Below are 26190 nucleotides of genomic sequence, written 5' to 3'. Positions count from 1 at the left end.
ATTGAGGGGTCTAATTTTTTGATCCATCCTGTTAGCTTGTGTCTCTTGATTGGTGAATTAAGGCCATTAATATTTAGGGTAATGACTATGAGATTTGATTTGATCCCTGCCATGTTGTGTTGGTATATGGGGTTTGGTGTTTTCATGGGCTTTGAAGATTTTTGTGCCTTCTCTGAGTTTGGTTATTGTGATCTGCTTTGTGTAGGCATTTGAGTTTGATTATCTCATTCTTCTCTGTGGAGAATTTCCTGAAATACTCTCTGTAGGCTTGGTTTTGTGTTCGTGTAATTGTAAAGCTGAGTTTTGTCATGGAAAGTTTTTCTTTCACCATCTATTATGAGGGATACTTTTGCTGGGTAGAGTACTTTGGTTTGGAAGCCATAGGTTCTTAGACCTTTTGCTATTTCTTTCCAGGCCCTTCTAGCTTTCAGGGTTTCCATTGAGAAGTCTGAAGTAATTCTGATGGGGTTACCTTTAAAAGTGATGTGCTGCTAGTCAGCCTTCTCCAAGTGTGTCTTGATTTCTCAGTTTGGAGTCTGCCCCACTTCCTTTTTTTTGTTCTTAGGAGGTAGGGTTTCACCATACTCCAGGCTGACCTGGAATTCAATTTGTATTCTCAGGGTGGCCTCAAACTCACAGCAATCCTCCTCCCTCTCTCTCCCTAGTGCTGTGATTAAAGGCATGCCCACAACTGGCTTCTACTTCCCTTCTTAAAGTCACCTGATCCTTCAGATGCTTCTATACCCAGCCTGTCTGAAACATGTCCTGAAGGCAGCTTCTCATGATTTATTTCTCATGCATGTCTGCCTTCAGGAATAACTATAATTTTAATCCAAGAAACAGATACAATTCCACAGCATAGTTCTATATGTATTTTCCTATCTCTCTTTTAATATGTGAATCTCAGTACCAACACTTCACACTATTCATCCAGTTATGCCCTGACTGGGTTTTGCATGTGACTAGTTTCCATAGAAGCTGTCAATAACATACTAAAACTATAATAGCAGTTTGTAGCAAGTTTACCTTGCTTTGTTTAAAGCATGTTTGATTTTTGAGTTTTTAGTATGTGGTAATCTGTAGTTTTATATAAAATTCAAAAAAATTATGCTCTCAAATTTCTTAAGGCAGCATGTCAATCTATACAATAGGGCAAGAAGAAATTGGTTTGAACCAGAAACTTAATTGTGCAAATTCTATCTACATTTGAAGTCTTGCTACTCAAGTGCTTTGGGGGCCGATATCATATGCATTGCCTGGGGAACTTATGAGAACTTCAGAATTGCAGGTCATTCCAGAAGATCGAAGGAGAATCTCAAGATTTTCGGTGTCCCCAGCAGCTCCATGCGTACAAGAAGGCTACACTCTTGTCAAAGATCTCAGCTTCAATCGAAATTTATTATTTACCACTGGGTAATCGTGGTCAAGTTCAATCTTTTAAATATGGAAACATCGGCCTAATATAGAATTGAGTTAAGTCAATTATCAAGATGGATTTTCATGCTGCGAAATAAAATATGTTGAGGAAATGTGTAATATTCTCCCATGATTCTGCATCACCTTCCCGTGGAGCTGGTCTGTGAATTGGACATGTCATAGGAAGACATGCTACAAGCTACTAAGAATGGGGCTGAAATATGAAGTTAACAACTAACTATGCCTTTAATATTATGTTAAATTACAGTCTATGCTTTTTGACTAATTATGATTAAGCACTGATAAAATATGCAACTATACTGAATCATATTCAATATCAGGCTTAAAAAAGAAATATGTTTAAAAAATCAAATGTGCTATGAAATTCAAGTCACTGCTAATCACAAAATCAAAATTCAACCTCTTTTTGGAATACTTACTTTTTGCCTTCTCTACTACTTGTTTACTGGGACAGATAAACCAAAGTCATCAGGCTAAGTATTAGTAATTAGAGGTTTTAGAAATGTCATCTCCGGAACATGTCTTCATTTCTTCTGGATGTGATGGTGATGGGCATAGGAGGTTCCACCATTCACAGTTAACACATGGTTACTTCAGATACCAGTGCCACAGATTCAAGAATGTGCTGGAATAGAGTCTAAAAATGATTGTTCATGTATTTTGTAGGATTTTATTGGCAGCATATGTATTTCCTATCAGGTCTTTTTTGACAGTACCAAAGTAATGAAATGGAGGAAAGTAACCAGACATTTGTGTCAGAACTTATTCTTCTGGGTCTCTCTGAATACCCAGAGGCTGAGATGCTTTATTTTGTTCTAATTCTGGTTATGTACTTGATGATTCTCACTGGCAACAGTGTTCTGATCATAGCAAGCATCTTTGATTCGCGTCTTCACACCCCCATGTACTTCTTCCTGGGCAACCTCTCTTTCTTAGACATCTGTTACACATCTTCTTCTGTTCCCTCAACACTGGTGAGCCTAATGTCAAAGAGAAGAAACATTTTCTTTGCTGGATGTACAGTGCAGATGTTTGTTGGATTTGCAATGGGATCAACAGAATGCTTGCTTCTTGCAATGATGGCATTTGACCGCTATGTGGACATCTGTAACCCTCTGAGATACCCCATCATCATGAGTAAAAGCATGTATACACTGATGGCTTCTGTGTCATGGTTCTCTGGTGGCATTAACTCAATTGTGCAAACATCCCTTGCTATGCGATTGCCTTTCTGTGGGAATAATATTATCAATCATTTTGCATGTGAGATCTTAGCTGTCCTCACACTAGCTTGTGCTGATATATCCCTCAACAGTATTACCATAGGAATATCAAATATAGCCTTCCTGGTTCTTCCACTTCTGGTTATCTTTTTCTCCTATCTATTCATTATCTATACCATTTTGAGAATGAACTCAGCCACAGGGAGACACAAAGAATTTTCTACCTGCTCAGCTCACCTGACTGTTGTCCTCATATTTTATGGTACCATCTTCTTTATGTATGCAAAGCCCAAGTCCCAAGACCTGACTGGGAAAGACAAGTTTCAAACTTCAGACAAGCTCATTTCTTTGTTTTATGGAGTAGTCACTCCCATGTTGAATCCTTTAATCTATAGCTTGAGGAATAAAGATGTAAAAGCTGCTATAAAATACATGCTGAAGCATAAATCTATCCAATAAGAACATCAGTAAATACAAGTTTTAGTGTGGCAGGAAGAAAAATGGACTTGTATCTAAGTGTTGAGAATCATTTCCTTTTAATCATGACATGCTTTTACTCTTTGATTGCATAGGAGTGTAGTTTGCTACAAGCTCAGTTTCCATCATGCTTTGACCCTGATCCCAAAATTCCTTTAGAATAGTACCTGTGGGAAGGTGTGAAATGAGTGCTCCCGGTAAACTGTGTGCAAATGTTACAAAAAAAAAAAAAAAGCACAGAAGAGCTTTGGGAACACAAACATATAGATGGTAAGTTTGCAAAATCACTTAAGTTATTTTAAGTGATTGTTGGATAGATTATTCATTCTTTCTAAGACATAGTCAATTTACTGTGAATTAATAGACAAATAAGTAAATAACTCTAAAGTTTATAATGTCATTAAAGTTTCAATAAGTTGGACAACAGAACTACTGGTACTAGTAACATACTGTATTAAAGTTCCATAATTGTAGTTAAGATTCCATATTGAGACCTCTCAGTTACCATTCCTTTACTTGTACTAGAAGCTGTTAATTACTACAGACATATTTCTATCCCTAAAATTCACACCACTAATATTGCAGTCATCTGGTTGTTCTCTATGTGCATATCAAAGATAACATCCACCCAGGAGAAGAAATAAAGGAGTGAAAAATGAATGGTGGAAGTGGTTTTTTTTTTTTTTTCCTATTGTCACTCTTGTATTGAGAGAATAGAAACTTCACCAAGTTAAAACAAGTAGAGTGATGCTTCAATATAGCTTCTTAAGGCTTTAAGTGCCTGGACAGAAGGAGTGTCTGGCATCTGGCTTGAAAATCTGAGTACTGTTGAATTCTATAAGTTGCACACTGTCAGATAACTAGTTTAAGAGAAAGTACATTTATATTCTCAGCCCAAAATAAACAGAAATTATACATACATGGGTGAGATGTTTTACTGACTCAGAAATAATAATGGAAGTAGTGAGCATTTAGAGCAACAAAACCAGTTATTGTTTCCAAGTGAGAATAAACAACAATAAACACATTATATTTTTTCTTTAACTGTAGACTACTTATCTAGTAGGACAGGCTGAGCACACAGTAAACTTTGGCCATACTGCATGGGTATATAACTTTAATAGGCTTGATTTCTGTCCAAGCATACAAGATGGCTGAGGCTTACTATTATAACGATGATTTAGCACCTTTATGATGATATCAGTGTATATTGATGCTGCATGGGCACGTGTCCATGAGATCACTGTGTGGAACGCACCTGTGCATTCTCTATATAAACACTCTATGCCTGGGATAAAGTGCTCAGCTCAGTTCAGCTAGGCTCGGCTCTGCTCTGCCCTGCTTTGCATTGCAACTAGTGTCTGCAAATGTTTCCCTCACTAGTCTTCCCCCAGCTGGGTTCACCCCTCACAAATTCCCCTGGAGCTGTCTGCTGCTGACACACCCCTTCCAGATTTCTCATCATCTTCATCCTGTATGATTGCTGAGATTTGACATCATGTTCCTACTCAATTTCCTATTTGTTTTGGAGCTACTACTTTACTCTAATCTCTTATTCAATTTCTTCACTCTGCTAAACTATTGTAGATTTAGGTTTTCCTGCTTTCTATCTAAATGTTTAGGCTCCAAAGTCCTATCTCCCTGCTATGGGCTCATGCCACATGGAAAACTGTACAGAATTGATAAATGTACAACCTTCTGGGTTGGACAACATGGACATTATTTGAATCAGGTGTGAAGAAGATTATTGTGTGTTGGCACTTAAACATCTGATACCTTTCCTCTTTCTGAGCACAGACCCTGCATTTAAATATGATGTCTGCATTTCTCTCTTTAGCTATGATCTACTACAATGTTTTAGGTCTGTGAAAATATTATTTCTATTGCTTTTATCCAGATCCATGACACCTAATCTTATCTTTTCCTCCCACAAGACCAAGAGTGTGAGTGTCTTACATGCAGACTTATATCAGGGAGAAAACATTCCTTGCTTCTAAAGCTATGGGTTGAAGACCATGTATGTGAGGGTCACTGAATGAGGGGCTGGGTTGGGATTGCAAAACATTCAGCAGCACTAAAAGGTTTCTAAACATGCAAAGAACAAAATTAATCTAAAATCAAATGAAACGAGTACAAGGTGTTTCTTGTAGCACTCAAGCATGGTGCATTGAATAACTTCATAGTAGCATTTTTTACGAGCAGACACATGCACCCTTTCCACTTTTAATGCAGTTGTGCTATCAATATCCATGCTTGCTTTCCAAAACACATTTTCTCAGTTTTGAGATTATTATATACTATTGTTACACGGTTTGAGAGCAACAGAGCTTCTCTTGGCTCTGCATGGGCATATTCTCAGTTTCAAAGCAGCAGACTCTCAATGGTCATCATACTCCCCAAGCCAGTGGGTGGTCCTCAAATTTGTTGTTTTGCAACTCACAAAGAATGGACGAGTGCAGACATGGCAGAAGGACAAGTTAGGTAAGATTCATTTTTAGGAAAGGAAGTACATCAGAAATCACCCATACTGGAACAGTTCCAAGTGAGCAATTTGTATGGTGACTTTTATGGGGGCAAGAATTTCATAACCTTGGGGATAAAAATTATGCATCATGCTAGGATGAATTTTACTGGTGAAGTTTCAATATATGCATCTGCCTGACATGCCCCAAAATTATATATATAGCCTTCTGACTAGGAAGAAAAGCCCAAGAAAAATTCCTAGGAGGAAGCTTCAAAAAGCTGTCCCCAATTGCTATAGTGATGAGTCAGGTTTGGACTTGGACTGGACTTCCCTTTTAGACTTGTCAAGGCAAGTTTCCATCTATGCCTTTTGGCCCTGTGTCCCTTACTACCTTTTCCTAATCTCTGTCACTATGAATTGCACTGTTTATACTGTACATGCATACAATGCTTTATGTTCTTATAGAAGCAGGATGGTTTAATTATGAAAAACAAGGGCTTTGAATATTTTCCCTCCCATCATTTCTCTGCATGTAATGACAAATTATTATGCCTTTAGATAGTATCATGTCAGAATATCTGATTTTAAAAGTAAATTTGAGGTACTGACTTGAATTTTATTTAAAAAAGTCATTTGGGCTATAGTTAGAACATAACTTTCAACAATATACAAATGGCCCTAAACATACATATATGACTTTGTACTACATATGTTTGCAAAGTGGCACTTTCATAAAATTGACATTTATAAAAATCAAAATATAAAATTGAAAAATACTGAATATGTTTATGCCCTGAAGCATTTGTCAGTCATGATTCAATTCTTTCTGCTAAAAGTCTGGGTTTCATATATTCATCATGTTTTTATTTTGATTTATTAGTAGAAATATGCTAAGTATCCATGTAGACCAGCTGACAGAAAGTGAGAAGAAGCCATTCTTCTTGCAGTTCAATGGCAGAAAGAGAAATCACCAGTGAAAATACTCAACAGTGGACACTGCAAGCCTTATAATTGGCCAGCCAGGCCAAATGAGCCAACAGGTACAATAGTGGCATGTCTATCATGGTGGAAACCAACTGCCCTCTAATTGGACTGGAGGCCTGCTCCATGGGAGGGAATACATCCCTGATACTGAAAACTTAAAACAGGGGTAGTCATGAGCCCTAGGGGTGTAATGTCTGCTCTTGTCTGGCTAAATGCATATGCTATGCTTATCAAACTGCCCAGTAAGCACTTTCTTAATGTTCATACCCTTATATTAATGCTACTCTCACTTTTGTTAGAGAATATTCTCTTTTACGATGGCAGTGACCTTGGGAAGACTCAGAAGTTATCATGGTGGTGGAAAGAAGTGACCACTGTGTTCAGTACTGTAATATCTCTATCACACCTTCCAAGGCTCAGGGTCTAATGCGAAAGAGGTGGTGGAAAGAATGTAAGAGCCAAAGGAAGGGTAGGACTCCGTACAACATGCTCCCTCCAGACACAAAATAACCTGTATATCCATGACCTCACAGTTCCTGACACTACCTACACAAGACCATCATAAGAGGAGGAAAAGATCATGACATCAAAGTAAAAGAGAAGGGGAGAGGATATGATGGAGAATGGAGCTTCAAAAGGGAAAGTCAAGGTAGGGAGGGCATTACCATGGGATGTTTTTTATCATCATGGAAGTTGTTAATAAAATTTGAAAAAAAAGTATGATGCTTCATACATACATGTGATAAGACTATTATTTTACCCTAAAAAGGTATACTGAAAATCATGAAGAATAACTTTGAAGTCACACGAAAAAGAAGAGACCTTTTCTATTATTCCACAACAATTCTCTATCACATAAAAACATAGCTAGTCTATGCAATGGTTTTGTGATAGGAGAAATGATATAGTAAAGTGGGTACTTGCTATGTTATCAGGAATTAGCTTTACCTCTATATAGGTACTACATGTGGATTGACTTCCTGAGATACAATGGCTACCCTACAAAAATGCACATTTAATTGACTAGAAAGAGATTCCAAGTTTTAGGTAGACAAATGAATATATATGAAGTAAAACCTGCTTTAATCAAAGCATTTCTGAGAAAAATTCCCATTAAAGCTCCAGTCCTTCTTGTCTTTTGCCTTCTCTACCTTCTGCCACTGGGATTGACTACATAAAGAAATTAGCTCTGGTGTCTCCAGGGAAAATCCATAGTACCACAATATGGAAGAACCTTTTTTATCTTCTCATGATCTGAAATGAATCTCCACATACTAGTTATAATGGCAGGATCTTCCAATGTTCTCCTATGAATTCTATTCACAAGCACTGCTGAAGAGAGTTAAATGACTCTTGGGAACTTAGTCATACCTGTGGCTTGGTCATTGACATATGTTTTGCTGGACATCCTGACCCCTCATCCTGAAAGGTAGAGATTGTCTAGAATGAACCAGACATATGTGAGAGAATTCATTATTCTGGGTCCTTCTGGACACCCAAACTGGAGATTATTTTGTTTGTTGTGATTCTGTTTTTTTGTACTTAGTGATTATAATTGGCAATGGTGTTCAGATTATAGCAAGCATCTTTGATTCCCATCTTCATATCCCCATCTACTTCTTTCTGGGAGACTTCTCTTTCCTACACATCTTATTCTATTCCACAACACTGGTGATCTTAATTTCAGAGAAAAGAATCACTTCCTTCTCTGGATGTATAGTGCAGATGTTCTTTGGATTTGTAATTGGATCAACAGAATGTTTCCTCCTTGGCATGTTGGCATTTGATCACTACATGGCCATCTGAGATACCCCATCATCATGAGTAAGGGATTACATGGAAAGATGGCTTCTGTGTCATGGCTCTCATGTATAATCAATTCAGTTGTACAAATACTTCTTGCCATGAAGTTGTCTTTCGGTGGGAATAAAAGCATAACTCATTTCTTAAGTAAGATCCTAGCTGTTCTCAAGTTAGCATGTACTGATATATCTTTCAACATTGGTGCTTTAGTCATGTCAAATCTTGTCTTCCTGGTTCTTCCACTGCTGGTTATCTTTTTCTCCTATATATTCACCTGTTATACCATCTTAATAATGAACTTGGCCACAGGAGACACAAAGCCCAAAGCCTTTTCTATTTGTTCAGCTCACCTGACTGCGGTCATCATACTTTATGTCACCATCGCAAGACCTCTTTGGCAAAGCCAATATATAGGCTTCAGTAGGGCTTATTTCTTTGTTTTATGTTGTGGTAATCACTATGCTAAGTCCTAGCTAGCATCTATAGGTTGAGAAATAAGGGTACGAAAGCTGCTATGAAACTGTCAATCAAACATACCAAAGTGATATGTAGGAATTTAATGTCTCTTCATTTAGTCCATTGTATAATTTACACATTGTGATATCAACATATCATGATGTGGGATATATATGTATATAATTTGTCACTTAAATTAATTTAAAATATATCATGGAAAATCTAAATTTCATGAGATATTTTCTTTATTGCCCTCACTATCCATGCTCAATTACAATCCCTGAGAACAATAGTTTGGTATGACATAAGAATGTTAGAGATTTTGATTATGTTCATTTAATGACAGCAAATTTCTTTGGGATCAAGTCCCTGCTGGTATCTAAAGTGAGTATTTCTAGAGGATGTATGGTCTCCAAATGTAAAACATCACATGTAAGTTTCAACCAGAGTTATGAGGAATGAATATAAATTCCTTTCTATCAGAAACTTCCTTAAGAAGTATTGAATAGATTGTTTATCCCTTAACAACCCTAGTTTCCTTATTTGGGAAAATAGTGTAAATAAATCTGCTGCCAGTGTTATTTGAAAGCTTCATTAAGTTTTACAAAATCATGAGGATATATTTGAGTTTTGCAGTTATTCCTTTTGTAGAAGACACTGGGGATGAATTTTCTATTATAATTTAGAAATTTAAGGCTCTGGATGGAAGATTAAGGAACTTACTAGCACTTTTTACCTCTGTCTGTCACCACTTATTCAGGTCTGGAATCCTTTTAGTTTTATGTCCGTAAGGTTAACCATTCTACATTTGTCTTTTCCCAACATATCTATATCAAGAACACTTCAAAAATGGTTCCTTTGGGAACCAGAAATACTGTTGATGGTAATTTGAGTCAAATGAGGAGTGAATGCTGCTGAGTTGTTCCTGTTAAGCAGCAGACCAGCTGTGGAACCAGTGCAGAAGAGTTATGTCAGTTTCTTATGGCACTTTTGAGTTTACTTGAAATATTCACTTGGTCTTTCTTTAAATCAAAGCCATCATTTTACTATAAACAAAATAAAATTATTAACATGGATAATCAACAAACACTATTATCCTATTTGCTGCTTAGTAAACAAAGCAATGATCTTGGCCAAAATCTGGCCCACCTCTTGTATGTGTGCCCCCAACACACCCACAGATAAGAATGAAGTGTACATGTGTGAAATGTTGAAAACTGAAAAAGTAATAGTACTATTTTTTTCTTAATTTTTTTTCAAGATATAGTCTCACTCTGGCCCAGGGTTATCTGGAACTCACTCTGTAGTCGCAGGGTGGCCTCAAAAGCACACTGTTACTCTTACCTCTGCTACCCAGGTGCTGGAATAAAAGGAATGCACCCTCACAGCCAGCTAAAAAGTAATGAGTCTTAACATATATCAAACTTAAGGATTCCTAATGTTCTAAAACCCTTATACATCTAAATAAATAATTATAGATTCAAATAAAATTGCAAACATATTGCATACACTATAGTAGAGTATCATGTACTCCTCACCCTGTTTCCCTAATTGTAACATTTTATGTTATGGTAACAAAATAGTATACCCAAAAATTATCATTGGTTTCCATAGTATTTAATTAGACTGCATAGCCTATTCAGTTTTGGTTGTACTATATTGATGTATTATACACACACTTCTTATATATTTCTATGTGATTTATTCCCATGTACAGATTGTCATCACCACCACACATCCCCTGATGATTGTCCATGTATACTAATTCTTTTTTTTTTTTAATTTTTGAGAGAGAGAAAGAAGGGTAGAATGAGAGAAAGGACACCAGGGCCTTTCAGCCACTGTGAAGTAACTCCAGATGCATGTTCCTCCTTGTATGCATGTGTGACATTGCATGCTTGTGTCACTGTGCATCTGGCTACTGGAGACCCGAACATGCATTCTTAGTCTTTGCAGGCAAGTGCCTTAACTACTAAGCCATCTCCCTAGACCTGTGTACACCAATTCTATTGGGCTATGCTTTGTACATGTTTGGTCCAAATCCAGTCTAGGTCATGTTATTGAGGTGGTTTTTAGATGTTATTGACATTTAATTTTTTTTTTTCAAGGTAGGGTCTCACTCTGGTCCAGGCTGACCTGGAATTAACTCTGTAGTCTCAGGGTGGCCTTGAACTCACGGCGATCCTCCTACCTCTGCCTCCCGAGTGCTGGGATTAAAGGTGTGAGCCACCATGCCTGGCCTATGTTATTGACATTTAAGTCAAAAGACTTTGAGTAAATGTATTATTTTCCACAGTGGAGGAAGAACTCATATACTTAGATAGTGGCACTGGAAAAAAGACTAAATGAAGTACTCTAAAAATAAAGGAATTTTGACTCAGGTCTGTGTTCAGACTCAAGAATGCAACATTAGCTTTAGCCGGAATTTCTAAATTGTTTTTTGTTTCACTTTTATTTATTTATGAGAGAGAGGCAGAGTGAGAGAGAGCATGGGTTCACCAGGGCATCCAGCCACTGAAAATGAACTCCAGATGCATGTGCCACCTTATACATCTGGCTTATGTGGGTACTGGGGAAGCAAACCTGGGTTCTTTGGCTTTGCAGGAAAATGCCTAAATCTCCAAGCCATCTCTAGCCCTTTAGCTGGAATTTATGACCTATCAGTCTGCTTTTCACATTGCAGACTTGCTTGTCTCATGAGTTCATGAAACAGTTCCCTGAGTGTGCCTGACACACATGTGCTCTCTCTCTCTCTCCTCCTGAATTTACTCCCTTCATTTCTTCCTACCCGCTCTCTTGTTTGTTTCTCTTGAGATCCCTAACTAGTATAACTAATATGCACAATATGTATTCTTTAACCTTTCATTCTTACTTGTCCAATCATCCCCAGATAAGCAAAAGTTTTCTCTTCTCCATCTGTAGCAGACAAATTCAGGTTCCCTGAGATGAACTTGCAGACCAGGCACAGTTATGGAGGAAGGGATATTTATTGAAGCCTACAGATCCAGGGGAAGTTCCATAAATGGCAGAAGAACCTGGCTTGCCTTCACAGGACCAAGCAGAGAGAGAGAAGTACAAGCCATGGAACTCCAGCTAGGCACACTTTGCATATCTTTAGATTGAAACCTGAAACCCACCACCACACCTTAAGATCCACCCAGTGACACTGCCTCCAGCCAGGTGGATAAAGATGCAAACTACAAACAAATAAACAACTGAATATATTGGGAGCCAATATATTCTATTCTATTCAAACCACCACACCATCTCCGTAGCTAAAAGTAAACTATAATTGAACATAGTACACTCATGTATTTATGTCTCCTCTACATCTGTAGTAGCAGTTTATTAATCATGACATTGACATGTGGAATGCAAAACCAAGAATGTTAACTATTTTTCTCCATATTGAAAAAGTTTGTTCATCACTGATACTTGAGAAAGATATTCTAGTTTCACCAATTTCCAAAATGGTCTTTTGTCTTATCAAATTAATTTCTTTTCTTATAGTTAAAAATACAACCCAGATTAGAGTACTATATAGAGTGGTTATATTTTAGTTTGTGATGACTGGACTGGACTTGGTTTTTCATTACATAAAGATATTTAGAGGCCTGCTATTTTGCAGTATTTCTTTTAATTTGACATTGTTTCATCTGTAGACAGACTTATAACTAAAAGTAATTTGTTTAGGGAAGGACATAGCCAATCTAATTTTACTTTCTTCTCTGAGCTTTGAGCTACAAATAAGGGTGTAGACAATAAGAAATGAGTGGAACTGAGATTGTAAAGGCACTGTTGTGGCATTCTGAGAGGAAAGGTTTATTCCCTAGCCTATAAATCTCAACTTTCAGGGTCCTTGTTCATTCCTATAAAGACCTGAAGAAATGGAGAAAGATTATAAAGTCTGCTGGGGAAAATTGGTATCCAGGGAAAGGTTGAAATTAGGAAGGGGATTTCCAGAGGAATTGAAAATGGTTGAGAGCTTAAAAGAACACACACACACACACATGCTGCAAAAGAGGCTCTCCCTTTCACTTAGGAAAAACAAATGGATCTAGGTGATTAGTTAGCAAAGTTCCCATAGCTTAAGAGAGAATAACAACAAAAGGAGCAAGAAAAAAATTTTTTCTCTCTCATTGCAGAACCAGGCCTTACCTCTCTTAATAGCTTATTTGGGTGGGCTTTGCCATCAGGCTTAAGTGGATCTGGGAGAGAGCTTATAGGTTTGTTTTTGGACTCAAAGAGCTAGCCCAAGGGAACAGTATATCAAGTATGTCAGGTTGGGAAAGAAGTAGGGGTTATGTGGCTGAGGAATGCCTTTGTGGCAAAAGCTCCATTGAAATGTATGCTAAAGCAGATCAAGGAATGTAGGCATCCCTACCCCAAATCGATAAAGTTGAATCTTATTCACAGGTACCTATGGTCTGTTTGGCTTAGCCAAATTCCTTCCTAGCAAACAAATACTTTATCTTAAAATAACATAACATCAAGGAAGTACTCTTAAGATAGTCTGTATTTTGTTAAAGGTGTTATTTATGCTGCATACATAAGTGTAAAATAATAAATACACAGTGGACTATGAACATCTGAGGCCTCAGTGAATGCCTCCTAGTTCCCCACTTTGTATTAATAATTGAGTGTTCTGAGTTTCTTTTTAAAAATTTTATTGACAACTTTTATACTTACAGACAATAAACAATGATAGTTCCTTCCCCTCCCCCACTTTCTCCTTCACAACTCCACTCTTCACCATATCCCCTTCCTCTCTCTCTCTCTGTTAGTCTCTCTTTTGTTTTGATGTCATCATGTTTTTCTTCTATTATGAGAGTCTTGTGACGGTATTGCTAGGCATGTGAGGTCATGGATATCAAGTCCAATTTCGGTCTGGAAAGTTGCATTGTAAGGAGTGGTACCCTTCCTTTGGCTCTTACATTCTTTCTGCCTCCTTTGGCTCCTACATTCTTTTTGCCACCTCTTCCACAGTGGAGCCTGAGCCTTGGAGGGTGTGACAGATATGTTTTAGTTCTGGACACTCCTCTGTCACTTCTTCTCAGCACTCTGTTGCCTTTTGGGTCATCCCAGTTGTTACCACCATCTTAAAAGAGAAACTTTTCCACCAAAAGTGAGAGTAGCATTAATATATGAATATTAACATTAAGTGTAGGGTTTTCAGGAATGGGATATCATCCAGTGAGTTGTTGGCTAAGAAGGTCCCTATTCCCTCCAAAACATTACAGGCTATTGCCAAGGCCCTTGGCTTCCCATGAGTAACAGATAGTAAGACCCTATTGCTGAAGACTTCACATGTGTGGGTGGCAAGGCCACTGCAAAATTGAGCTGATGCTGAGCTGAAAACCTTCTCCCTGTAGACCAGCCAACTGAAAGCTGGGAAAAGCTGTACTACGTGCAGTCATATGACAGGTAGAAATCATCAGCAGTGAAAAAGGTGGACACTGAAAACCTCATATTTGGTCAGACAGGCCAAATGATCTATCAGGTGCAATAGTGGCATGTCTGCTCTGGGGGAATCCAGCTGATCCCTAACTGGACTGGAGGCCTGCTCTGTGGGAGGCAATACATGCCTAGTACTGAAAACCTAATCAAAAGCCTATGGCAGGGGAGGTCATGAGCCTTACGTATAAAGCCTGCCCTTGTGAGTTTCTTTTTATGCCTTACCTTCCCACTTTCAGGTTTCTCTGATACCCTGATATGTGGGACACAACAAATACTAACCAAGAGAGGGAACTATGTCTATCTGTGCTAAATGAAATTTTATAAAAGTTAGCATCTCAGGCATCCTAATCCTTAAATCCCAAGAAACACAGAAGGCTGCTTTGTTCCTGGTTATTTACCATGCATCTATATTTATTTATATCATTGTCAGAAGGAATAAGTGTGACCATTTTAGAGTATTTATCAAACAATATAATTCTAAGGTGATATCTTCCATCTGATTTAATTTAATCCTGAGTTTCTTTGAAGGAAAGCATTTTCCTCTGTGCTTGATATGTAAAGTTGCTAAAACCTTGTTTTGTGTCCTAATATAGGATCTATTTTAGAAAAATTTCCATGAGCTGCTGATAAGATTGGATATTCTGTAGTCTGGATGGAATGTCCTATAAAGATCTGTTAAGTCCATTTGCTTTATTGTGTAATTCAGCTCATTTGATTCTCTATTTTAATTTTCTATTTAGATGTTCTATTGATGACAGTGGGATGCAAAAGTCATGCACTACTACTGTGTTAGAATTTATATCTGACATAATGTCTCACAGAAAAATTTGGTGCACCCATATTTGGTGCATATATGTTTATGATTTTAATATCCTTTTGTTGAATTGTTCCTTTAATAAATATAAAGTAACCTTCTTTAACTCTTTTTGTTAAAATTCTATTTTGTCAGATATCAGTGTAGCTTACACCTATTTGTTTCCTATTTCCATTAACGTGGCATATCCTTTTTTATCCTTTTATCCTATTGTAGTGTCTTATCTTTAATGATAAGGTGGTTTTCTTGAAGATGCCAAATGGGAGGATTCAATATTCTTCTCCAGCCTGTTAACCTGTCTCTTGATGGAGGAGTTGAGTGCAGTGATGCTCAGAGTTATAGTTGAGAAGTCTGAGTGAATGAATCCATGATGCCATGTTGAAGATTTTTGTGGAGCTTAGTGTTTTTGATTTTCATTTGCTTTAACAACTGTTGTAGCTTTGATTATAATTCCCCCTTTAACTTCTTCAGTTTGCTTATTGTTCTCTTCAGTGCAAAGCATTACATTAAATATTCTCTGTAGGGCTGGCATAATGCTCATATATCCATATAGCTAGCATTTATCATGGAAAGTTTTTCTTTCTCTTATTAACAAGGATAATTTTGTTGGGTATAGAAGTCTGGGTTGGCAGCTGTAGTCTTTTAATATTTGAAGTACTCTGTTCCCAGCCCTTCTGGATTGCAGTTTCCATTGAAAATCAAATGTTTCTCCCTTCCAGTTTTTATAGTCTTTATTTTCTATGTTTACTGTTTAACTAATGTGACACAGGGAGTTTTTTCTCTGTTATTATTTAATATCTTGTATACTTCTTATACCTGTATGGGCCTTTCTTTTATAAGACTTGGAATAATTTCTTTTGTAAATTGATTGAAGATATTAAAAAAAATTAATAAAGTAGAAACCAAAAAACATAAAGAATCAAAGAAACAAAAGAAAAAAGAGAACAGAGAAGAAACAAAAATTAATAAATTTAGAGATGAAAAGGACACCATTACAACAAATACCTAAGAAATTCAGAAAATCATAAGGACACATTTTAAGAACATATACTCCACTAAGTTTGAAAATCTGAAAGAAATGGATAATTTTCTTGATTTATTTGACCTACAAAAATTGAATAAATATTAGATTAATCACTTAAATAGACCTATAACAAGTATGGGCATCTAACCTCTTATAAAAAAAAATCTACCAACTAAAAAGTCCAGGCCCAGATGGATTCATTGGTGAATTTTACCAGACCTTCATGGAAGAACTAATGCCAATGCTTCTCAAATTTTCCCATAAGATAGGAAAGGAAAGAATTCTGCCAAACTCCTTCTATGAAGCCAGCATAACCCTAATTCCAAAACCAGACAAAGACAGAACCAAAAAATAAAGAAAATTTCAGGCTAATCTCCCTCATGAACATAGAGGCAAAAATTCTCAACAAAATGTTAACAAACAGAATACAAGAATATATCAAGAAAATAATTTTCTCCATTCAAGTAGACTTTCACCCAGAGATGCAGGGATGGTTCAACATATACAAATCAATAAGTGTAATACACTATATAAATGGACTGAAGAACAAAACATCACCTGATAATCTCAATAGATGCATAAAAGGCATTTGACAAAATCCAACATCCCTTCATGGTAAAAGTCACACAGAAACTGGGAATATAAGAAATGTGTCTCAACATAATAAAGGGTATTTATGGAAACCTATAGCCAACATAATACAAAATGAGGAAACACTTGAAGCTTTTCCATGAGACAAGGGTGTCCAATATTCCTACTTTTATTTAATATATTAATGGAAGTCATATCTATAGCAATAAGGAAGGAGACACACATAAAAGGTTACAAATTGGAAAGGAAGAGATCAAATTACCATTATTTGCAGATAATATGATTCTATACATAAGGGAACCTAAAGTACCAGCAAACTATTAGAGCTGATAAACACTTTTAGCAATGTAGCAGGATACAAAATAAACACACAGAAATAAGTAGCTTATCTATATACTAAAAACAAACATGCTGAGGATGAAATCATTGACAATTGCCTCAAGAAAATATTAAGTACCTTGGAATAAGCGTAAGCAAGGAAGTGAATGGACTGTACAATGAAAACTTTAAAATAGCCAAGACAGAAATTTCAGAAGACACAGGAAATGGGAAGGCATCCATGTTCTTTGATTGAAACAATCAATATTTTGAAAATTTCAATATTACCAAAAGCAATTTTCACATTTAGTGCAATTCCTATCAAAACACCAATGGGCTTCTTCATGAAAAAAAACAATGCCAAAGTTCATTGGGAAGCACAAAAAAACCTCAAATATCAAAAAAAAAAAAAAAATTAGAGCAATAAAAATAAGGCTGGTGGTATGACCTTACATGATTTTTAACCAATATTACAGAGCCATAATACCAAAAACAGCATGATACTGGCACAAATAAAACAGACATGTAGATCAATGAAACAGAATAGAGGACCCACATCTAAGTACAGGTAGCTATAGCTACCTGATCTCTGACAAAAATGCCCAAAATATCCATTGGAGAAAAGACAATCTGTCCAACAAATGGTGCTGGGAAAACTGGATATCTACATATGGGGATGAAAATATATACTTATTTCTCTCCATGCACAAGAAATAAGTCAAAATAGATCAAAGACCTGAAATCCTGAAACTGCTAGAGGAAAAAGTGGGGGAAACCCTTCAAAATATTGCCATAGGCAGTGACTTTCGGAATATAATTCCACTTGCTCAGGAAATAAAACCACTAATCAACTAGGACCCCGTGAAATTACAAAGCTTTTGTACAGCATATGACACTATGAATAGAGCAAAGAGACAACCTACAGAATAGGAGAAAAATTTTGTCAGCTTTACATATGACAGAGGACTTAAATCCAGGATATACAAAGAACTCAAATTACTAAATAATAAGAAATCAAACAACCTAGTTTAAAATAGGCTATGGAATTAAATAGAGGGTTCTCAAAAGAAGAAATACAGATGATCTATAAACATCTTAAAAAATGTTCTACATCCTTAGCCATTAGGGAAATGCAAATTAAAATTACTTTGAGATTCCATCTCACTCTTGCCAGAATGGCTATTACAAGAAAACAAATGACAATAAATGCTGATGAAGATGCAGAAAAGGGGAACCCTTCTACACTGTGGGTGGGAATGTAAACTGATACAGCCATTGTGGAAATCAGTATGGAGGTTCCTGACACAGCTAAACATAGATTTACTATATGACCCATTTCTAGGCATGAATCCTAAGGACCCATAGCACTACCTTAGACAAACTTACACATCCATGTTTATTGCCACTGTATTCACAACAGCTAGGAAATGGAATCAGTCTAGATGTCCCTCAACTGGTGAGTGGATAGTGAAGATGTGCTACAATTATACAATGGAGTTCTATTCAGCAGTAAAGAAAAATGAAAATATGAAATTGGGAGGGAAATGGATGGACCTGGAAAGGATTATACTTAGTGAGGTAACCCAGGCTCAGCAAGCCAAGCACTATGTGTTCTGTCTCATATGTAGATCCTAGCTACACATGTGTGGACTTGTACGTGAATTGGAATAAAACTCAGTAACAGATGTCAGTAAGCTAGAAAGATGCTATAATGGAGGGGGGAGGGAAGGATTTAAGAGGATGGTGTACATTTATAAGTAGAACAGATTATTGGGTTGGGAAGGCCTACATGAGGTCAGGGGAGGAGATTGAATGAAGGCTGGGTGGAGGGAAAGTTAAATAAAATCTAAGAGGGTGTGAATAAGTCATATGGAAACCTACTCTTTTGAACAATGGTGCACGTGGAAGCCATAGATTGTTCCTAGAAAATTTTCAGTGTCAGGGATGGGATACCTTACAGTCGGTTGTTGGCCAGGGACATCTCTGTTGCCCCAAAATATTACAGGCCACTGCCCAGGCTCTTGGCTTTCCACCCAGAATAGATGGTAAGACCCTATTGTTAAAGACTCCCCATGCCTGAGCTGCATGGTCACTGAGAAATGAAGCTACAGATGAGCTGCAAAACTCCTCCATGTAGACCAGCTGACAGAAAGCTGGAAAAAGCTACGCTGCATGAAGCTCCAGAAGTCGTCAGTGGAAATAAACAACAGTGGACACTGCAAGCCTCAAGTTGGGCCAGCCAAGTGTAATGATCCAACAGGTGCAATAGTGGTATATCTTTTATGGGGGAAAGCAACTGGTTTCTGATTGGACTGGAGGTCTGGTCCATGGAAGGGAATACATGCTTGATACTGAAAATCCTATGATGGGGGAATACAAGCCCTAGGGATGAAATGCCTGATAACGTCCAGATAAATGCATTTATTATGCTCACCAAACTGCCCAGTAAGCAGTTTTCCTAATGTTCATATCCATATATTAATGCTACTCTCACTTTGGGTTAGAGAAGCTTCTCTTTTCAGATGGTGGTAACTCCCGAGATGACTCAAAAGGCACTATAGTTCTGAAAATATGTGACAGGAGAGCTCAGCTGTGACACATCTCTATCACACATTCTAAGACTCAGGGTCCATTGCAGAAGAGGTGGCAGAAAGAATGTAATTGCCAAAGAAAGGGTAAAACTTCTTACAATGCACTCTTCCAGACACAAAATGCCCTGTATATACATGACCTCACAGTGTATGGCACTACCTACACAAGACCCTCATAATGTGAGGAAAATATGATAGCATCAAAAAAATTAGAGACTGCTTGAGAGGGGGAGGGGATTCAATGGGGTGGGGAGGAAGTCAAGAGGAGGGAAATATCACGGCTTATTTTCTATAATTATGGAAGTTGTCAATAAAAAATGCAATTAGATCTCTTACTCTATACAAAAAGCAACTCCAAGTAGATCAAAGACCTTAATGTAAAACTTGAAACTCTGGAATTGCTAAGGGAATCATAGGGAAAACACTTCAAGATTCAGGAATATAAGGAAAGATTTTTTAAGTAGGTGCTAGTCACTTAGGAAATAAGGCCAACAATCAACACATTAAATTGCATTATCTACAGCAAATGGAACAATTATTTGAGTGAAGAGTTAACTTTAAGAATGAGAGAAAATCGTTGCTAGCTGTACATCTGATTTGTACATAGAATATTCAAGGAAGTCAAAGAACAAAACAATTTTAAAAAATGCAACCCAGTCAAAATGGTCTAAGGACTGCACAAGCAGTTTGCAAAAGAGAAAATACAAATGGTCAATAAACATATGAAAACTCACTTGCTGAAAGAGGAACTCAGATTAAAACTACATTGGGTTTCCATTTACTCCATTCAGAATTTCAGGTAATTGAAACAAGGGAAAACTGTTAGTGTAGATGTAAACAAAATGCAATCATTATATATTGCATGTGGGAATGTAAACTTGTCCAATTTCTATTAAATCAGTATGGTGCTTCCTTAAAAAAAACTAGAAATAGCTTTATCATATGACTCAGTTGTACCATTCCTAGGTATTTACCTGAAGAACTCCAAGTCATCATTATCAGAGAGATCCTTACTTATCAATGTATATCACAACACTAGTCACAATAGCTAAATTATAGAACCAATCTAGTTATAAAATAATAAAGAAATGGATATGGAAAATGTGGTATATATTTGCAAACTGCAAATTTTTTTATCCATAAATAACCATGATGGTGTATCATTTATTGGAAAATGGATGCAACTGGATACAATCATAGTAAACAAATAAAAGCAGTCTTTTTAAAAAGTTTTTTTCTTAATATTTTATTTTTATTTATTTGAGAAAGTGGGGCAGAGAGAGAATGGGTGTGTTAGGGCCTCTATCTGCTGCAATTGAACTCCAGATGCATGCACCACCTTGTGTATCTGGCTTACATGGGTCCTGGGGAGCTGAACCTTGGTCCTTTGGCTTTACAGGCAAATGCCTTAACTGCTAAGCCATCTCTCCAGCTCTAAAGCAGTCTTAAAAAGACAAATATCATGTCTTCTCTCATTTGTGGTTCCTAGATTTTATATAGCCACAAAATCATGTATGTGTAGATTAAGTAAAAGTAAAAGTGAATTATCTAGGAAAACAAAGAGGGCTAATAGAAGGTAGAAATGAAAAAAAGTAAGGGTAGAGATATGTTCACCATAAAATATATACTTGCAAGAAAAAATTAAGTAATAAAAAGTAAAATTATCAGTTCTGACATGGCATATTGTCATCTTCTTAACAAATATCTCCCCCCCTACATTCTAAAACATTAAGTATATAGCTCGTTTCTATTCAATTCTTGGTATCAGAGTTTCCTATTACTCTTTTTATTTATTTATTTATTTATTTATTTATTTGAGAGCGACAGACACAGAGAGAAAGACAGATAGAGGGAGAGAGAGAGAGAATGGGTGTGCCAGGGCTTCCAGCCTCTGCAAACGAACTCCAGACACGTGCACCCCCTTGTGCATCTGGCTAATGTGGGACCTGGGGAACTGAGCCTTGAACCGGGGTCCTTAGGCTTCACAGGCAAGCGCTTAACTGCTAAGCCATCTCTCCAGCCCCCTATTACTCTTATATAATGAAAGTCACAAACTGACAGATCTCTTCTTTGGACATTTTCATTGGGTGGATCAGGGTTGAGACTTCTCTATCAAGAATTATAAGTGATTATTGTTTTTCAATAGTTTGGAAATTTTCAAGATATATTAAAGCAAATAAAATAGCATAGATATTAATGTGATCTTGGATGTAAAAATATTACTAAACTGACAGAACAGATCACATAGAAAAACCAAGTAAACCTTTCATAATCATAAAAAAACAATAATAAGCTGGAAATATTTAGAAAGTAATTTTCATCTGACATTTCTGAATTGAATGGGATGTGTTCCCTTTATTGTGTGATTGAAAAGCAAGAGTATTCCCTCAAAGCTTACACAAATGTATCTGGCCAGGCATGATGGTTCACCTCTTTCATTTCAGCACTCCGGAGGCCAAGGTAAAAGGATCACTGTGAATTCAAAGCCAGCCTGGGCTAGAGCAAGATCCTACCTTGGAAAACCAAGAGGAAAAAGCAAATGTATCTGACGGTGGTACATAGAGGTGGATGCTCTCTGAGATCTAAAATAGAAAAAAATTTACAGGCTTAAAACCATTCATTCATTGAAATCAATTACCTGTGTAGATGTGATTTGGAAGTGAAATGAATATAAATAATTCAAATTATGAGCTGAATACTACCTCCAAGAAACAGAAATGAAATGTGTAATTCAATAACTGCACTCTTATGAACTGTTTGTTCTCTAAATAGACTATTGGAACAGTAGGGCCTCCTCATGATGAGACACATAGGGTAGTGAGAAGTAATCAAAACACAATTCTGGTTTGTGTATGCAGTTCCATGCTAGGAAAGCACTAAAATATAACTGGGCTATGTGAAAAGTAGCTCCATTCTGGAACTAGTTTGTGACAAGATGATTATTGCAAAAGCACCTTAAATCTGAGGAGCTTCTCAAGTCTTGTGGCAGTCCAACCAGGAAGATAAGTCAGTATTGCTGGGTTTTGCCTATATGGACAGTTTTTGCTGTGCTGCTCAGCAATTCTTCACCTATACACATCCTGTAAGCATACTGATGAAAATATCAGAGAAGATATCACATGGAGCTGATGAGACATAAAGCTTTCATTTGGTTCTGTTATCAATTTTTTTCTTTTTATCTACATAAATGAATAATATATGTATGCTCAACAATTATGACTATTTTGAATTAATGTTTTGGTAAATTGTTGTAGGGATTTTGTGGCCAGACAGTATTGCATTATGGTCACTTGATGACTGATAGTGAAGCATTTGAATAAAAATAAAATAAAAATAACAATTTAAATTTTGTTCATAATACAAATTTCCAGTCCCAACCACTGGAGAGATTCTGAAAAGAACTGAGCAACAGATAGCTGACAGTGAAAACTTTTCTCATGAGTGTTAAGGACACTTGGATTAAGATCATTATCAGATTACAACTCATTGAATTCATCTTCCTATATGTTTCTTTCCTAACTTTATTTTCCCATGACTGAGTTATTCCTCATGAGAGCTACCTTGTTGTATGATATGTACTTAGTTCTTTCCTTCCTTCCTTTCTCTCTCTCTCTTTTTCCTTCCTTCCTTGTTCCTTCCTTCCTTCCTTCCTTCCTTCCTTCCTTCCTTCCTTCCTTCCTTCCTTCCTTCCTTCCTTCCTTTCTCTTTCCATCTATCCTTCCTTCTTTCCTTCCTTCCTTTTTCTTTCCCACAACCCTTTTTTAGAAAGGATCCCATTATGTAGCCCAAGTTAGTCTTAACTCATAATGCTTCTGCATCAGCTCCCAAGTGCTGGAATAATAGGAGTGCAACAGGAAGCCAGGCTGATATTTATCTTTAATACTCTCAATTTCTATGAACCTAAGGCTCATGGACATTGTGTTCATAGTATCAAGAAGTACCTTTTCCACAGGATAAAGTCATCACACACATAATTTAAAGGAGGTAATGTATACATTGGCTTTATTATTTGTTCCCCAGATCTCACAAGAGTATAAAATACTAACAAAACACATTAATTTGTGGCTCAGCAGAATCATAATTTTCATAGTTTTGATTAATCATATTAAATATGTTTCTGAGTATTTTATACTATTTACCTGGATTAATAATTTATTTTATAATATCATGATAGCCCTTATCAGTCAATTCTACAGTCAACATGCTATAAAAGAATAACATTGTGGGGTGACTAATAGATGAATTCACTAAGATGCTAAAGTAAATCGTGAGACCTTATACCATAGATACTTCAAGTTGTTCTAATTGTTTTACCTATAATGGAACTCATACATAGACTCACAATTTTGGCAAACCTTATTATGATATCTTTGTTCATGGACAGATATTTACTCATTTCCCACATACACATGCCAAATAAGGAGTCACTAATACTATATGTTGCCAGAGAATATCATATATTTTTCTCATTTTAACACTTTAGAAATTAGGAAGAGTTCTAAAAATTGATGGGTATTTGGTTTCATGAAATCTCAATGTCTCTTTTTAAATTAATTATTGTTTTTAAATTTTTTTTTTCAAGGTAGGGTTTCGTTCTAGCCAAGACTGACCTGGAATTAACTATAGTCTCAGTGTAGCCTCAAACTCATGGCAATCCTCCCACCTCTGCCTGCCATGTGCTGAGATTAAAGGTGTGCACCACCACACCTGGCCCATGAAATCTCAATCTCTTAATCTCTCTCTTACACACACACACACACACTTGGAACTGTATACTCATTAATTTGAAAATATCAATTTCTTCTTAAATGCAGAAGCAATAGTAAATCACTGAGAATATATTATTTCAAAATTTCCTGGACTCAAATTTCCATATTCTTATTAAATTAGTTATTTCATTGGATTTGAGACACTGATTTGCTGAGATCATATACTAAGTCACATGTGAGAAAATAAGGCAATAGCATAATCTTAATATTATATTATTATTCAATGAATGCTAACTGCCTCCTTAAAAACACTTTTGTAAAAATGGCTAATTAATATGAGGCAAATTATATAGCAAATTAGGATAGAGGACATAATAATAAATTCCTATTGAAAATGAATCTTTTCTAGAACTTCAGCTTATATTAACTATTATGCAATTTTCTGCATAATGGGGAAAATTATTTAAGCAAATGGGCTTGTCCCAGAATTATTTAAAGATGGAAATTAGGACAGCATTTTTTCACAGCCATTTTTACTTCTTTATTCCATAGACTATAGGTGATAGGTTTTAACATTGGTGTTAATCCAGTATATACCAAAGCCATAGATTTGTCTATTTCCTGAGAATTTATAGCTGAGGGCTTCAGGTACATGTAGAGAGCTGTCCCATAGAACAGAACCACCACAGTCAGGTGGGCTGCACAGGTTGAAAAGGCTTTGCTTTGACCATCCACTGAGCTAATACTCAGGATATTGGAGAGGATGAATACACAAGAGAGAGAAATGAGCAGCATTGGCATGGGAAGGAGAAGTATGCTGATCACCAGCATGATTATCTCCACCCTAGAAGTGTCTACACAAGCCATTTTCAAGAGTACCAGAATTTCACAGGTGAAATGATTGATGGTGTTATTACCACAGAGAGACAGCTGATGCACAGGCACGGATTCCACAAGAGCAGTGAGACAGCCCACAAGTCAGGATCTGGCAGCAATCTGCACAAGACCCTTCTGTTCATGATAAGCGGGTACCTGAGGGGGTTGCAGATGGCCACATACTGGTCATAGGCCATCACAGAGAGGAGCACACACTCAGTAGAGCCCATGGCAAGAGAGAAGTACATCTGAGAAGCACATCCTGAGAATGAGATTGTGTTTTTTCCTGAAACAAAGTTTGCTAGCATTGGAGTAAAAGCAGAAGAGGTATACCACATGTCCAGAAAGGAGAGATTTCTGAGGAAGAAGTACATGGGGGTGTGCAGATAATAATCTAGGATGGTGATTGAGATCAAAATAGTATTGCCCAGCAACGTAGTCAGCTACACCAGTAGACACGTCACAAATAAAATGACCTCAACTTTGGGGTAATGGGAAAATACCATGAAGAAAAACACTGTGATAGATGTCCAGTTTTCCTAGACCATTTTATTATGCCCATCTATGTATGTGCAGATGGATTATATCGGATGTTGTGTATAGAACAAGGGCTCCCAATTCACATTTTCCAGAAATATTTTTCCTTCAGTTAGTACTTAAATGCTTCCCTAGGTTAGTATATTAGTGGTACATGTTTGAACAATCTGTTATTAATATAATTTAAGCAGGAAGCCAATGGATAAATCATCCTATTGCTATTTTTGCAGGAAGACTTTGTTTCAATGTCAGTGAGGTATAGAAGGATTTATTTAGTGAGGATCACGAGAGAAGGATAAAGGAAACAGTATTTTGCTTTCTTATTTTTTTTTTTTTACAAAACTACAATTGTAACTGATATACATCTATATATTCTATTTACCTTTTTGACATTGAAATAATCTTCCCTTAGGCTGGACAAAAGTCTTC

At 36.7% G+C, this 26190-nt stretch overlaps 2 protein-coding genes and 1 pseudogene across 2 annotated transcripts; 2 read left to right on the top strand and 1 right to left on the bottom strand.

Moving 5' to 3' along the window:
* Positions 1–2159: 2159 nt before the first annotated feature.
* Positions 2160–3119, top strand: LOC101595333 (olfactory receptor 13C3-like). Its single transcript, XM_012948432.2, has one exon. The coding sequence runs from the start codon at positions 2166–2168 to the stop codon at positions 3117–3119; it is 954 nt and encodes a 317-aa protein (XP_012803886.2). The 5' UTR covers positions 2160–2165.
* A 2479-nt stretch (positions 3120–5598) lies between these two features.
* On the top strand, positions 5599–22959 carry LOC101595045 (annotated as a pseudogene).
* A 1881-nt stretch (positions 22960–24840) lies between these two features.
* Positions 24841–25772, bottom strand: LOC105943925 (olfactory receptor 13F1). The gene is given in 2 exon segments (XM_012948431.2): positions 24841–25352; positions 25355–25772. Coding segments are annotated over 2 exon segments (930 nt in total).
* Positions 25773–26190: the final 418 nt, after the last annotated feature.

The sequence above is a fragment of the Jaculus jaculus genome, chromosome 1, assembly GCF_020740685.1.
Source record: "Jaculus jaculus isolate mJacJac1 chromosome 1, mJacJac1.mat.Y.cur, whole genome shotgun sequence".
Lineage (NCBI taxonomy): Eukaryota > Metazoa > Chordata > Mammalia > Rodentia > Dipodidae > Jaculus > Jaculus jaculus.
The sequence above is the reverse complement of the archived record's forward strand: the minus strand, read 5'-3'. Positions and strand labels throughout refer to the sequence as shown.

What these genes read in the sequence shown, in the direction of transcription:
- LOC101595333 (XM_012948432.2), top strand. Translation starts at nt 2,166, where the DNA reads ATGGAGGAAAGTAACCAGACATTTGTGTCAGAACTTATTCTTCTGGGT.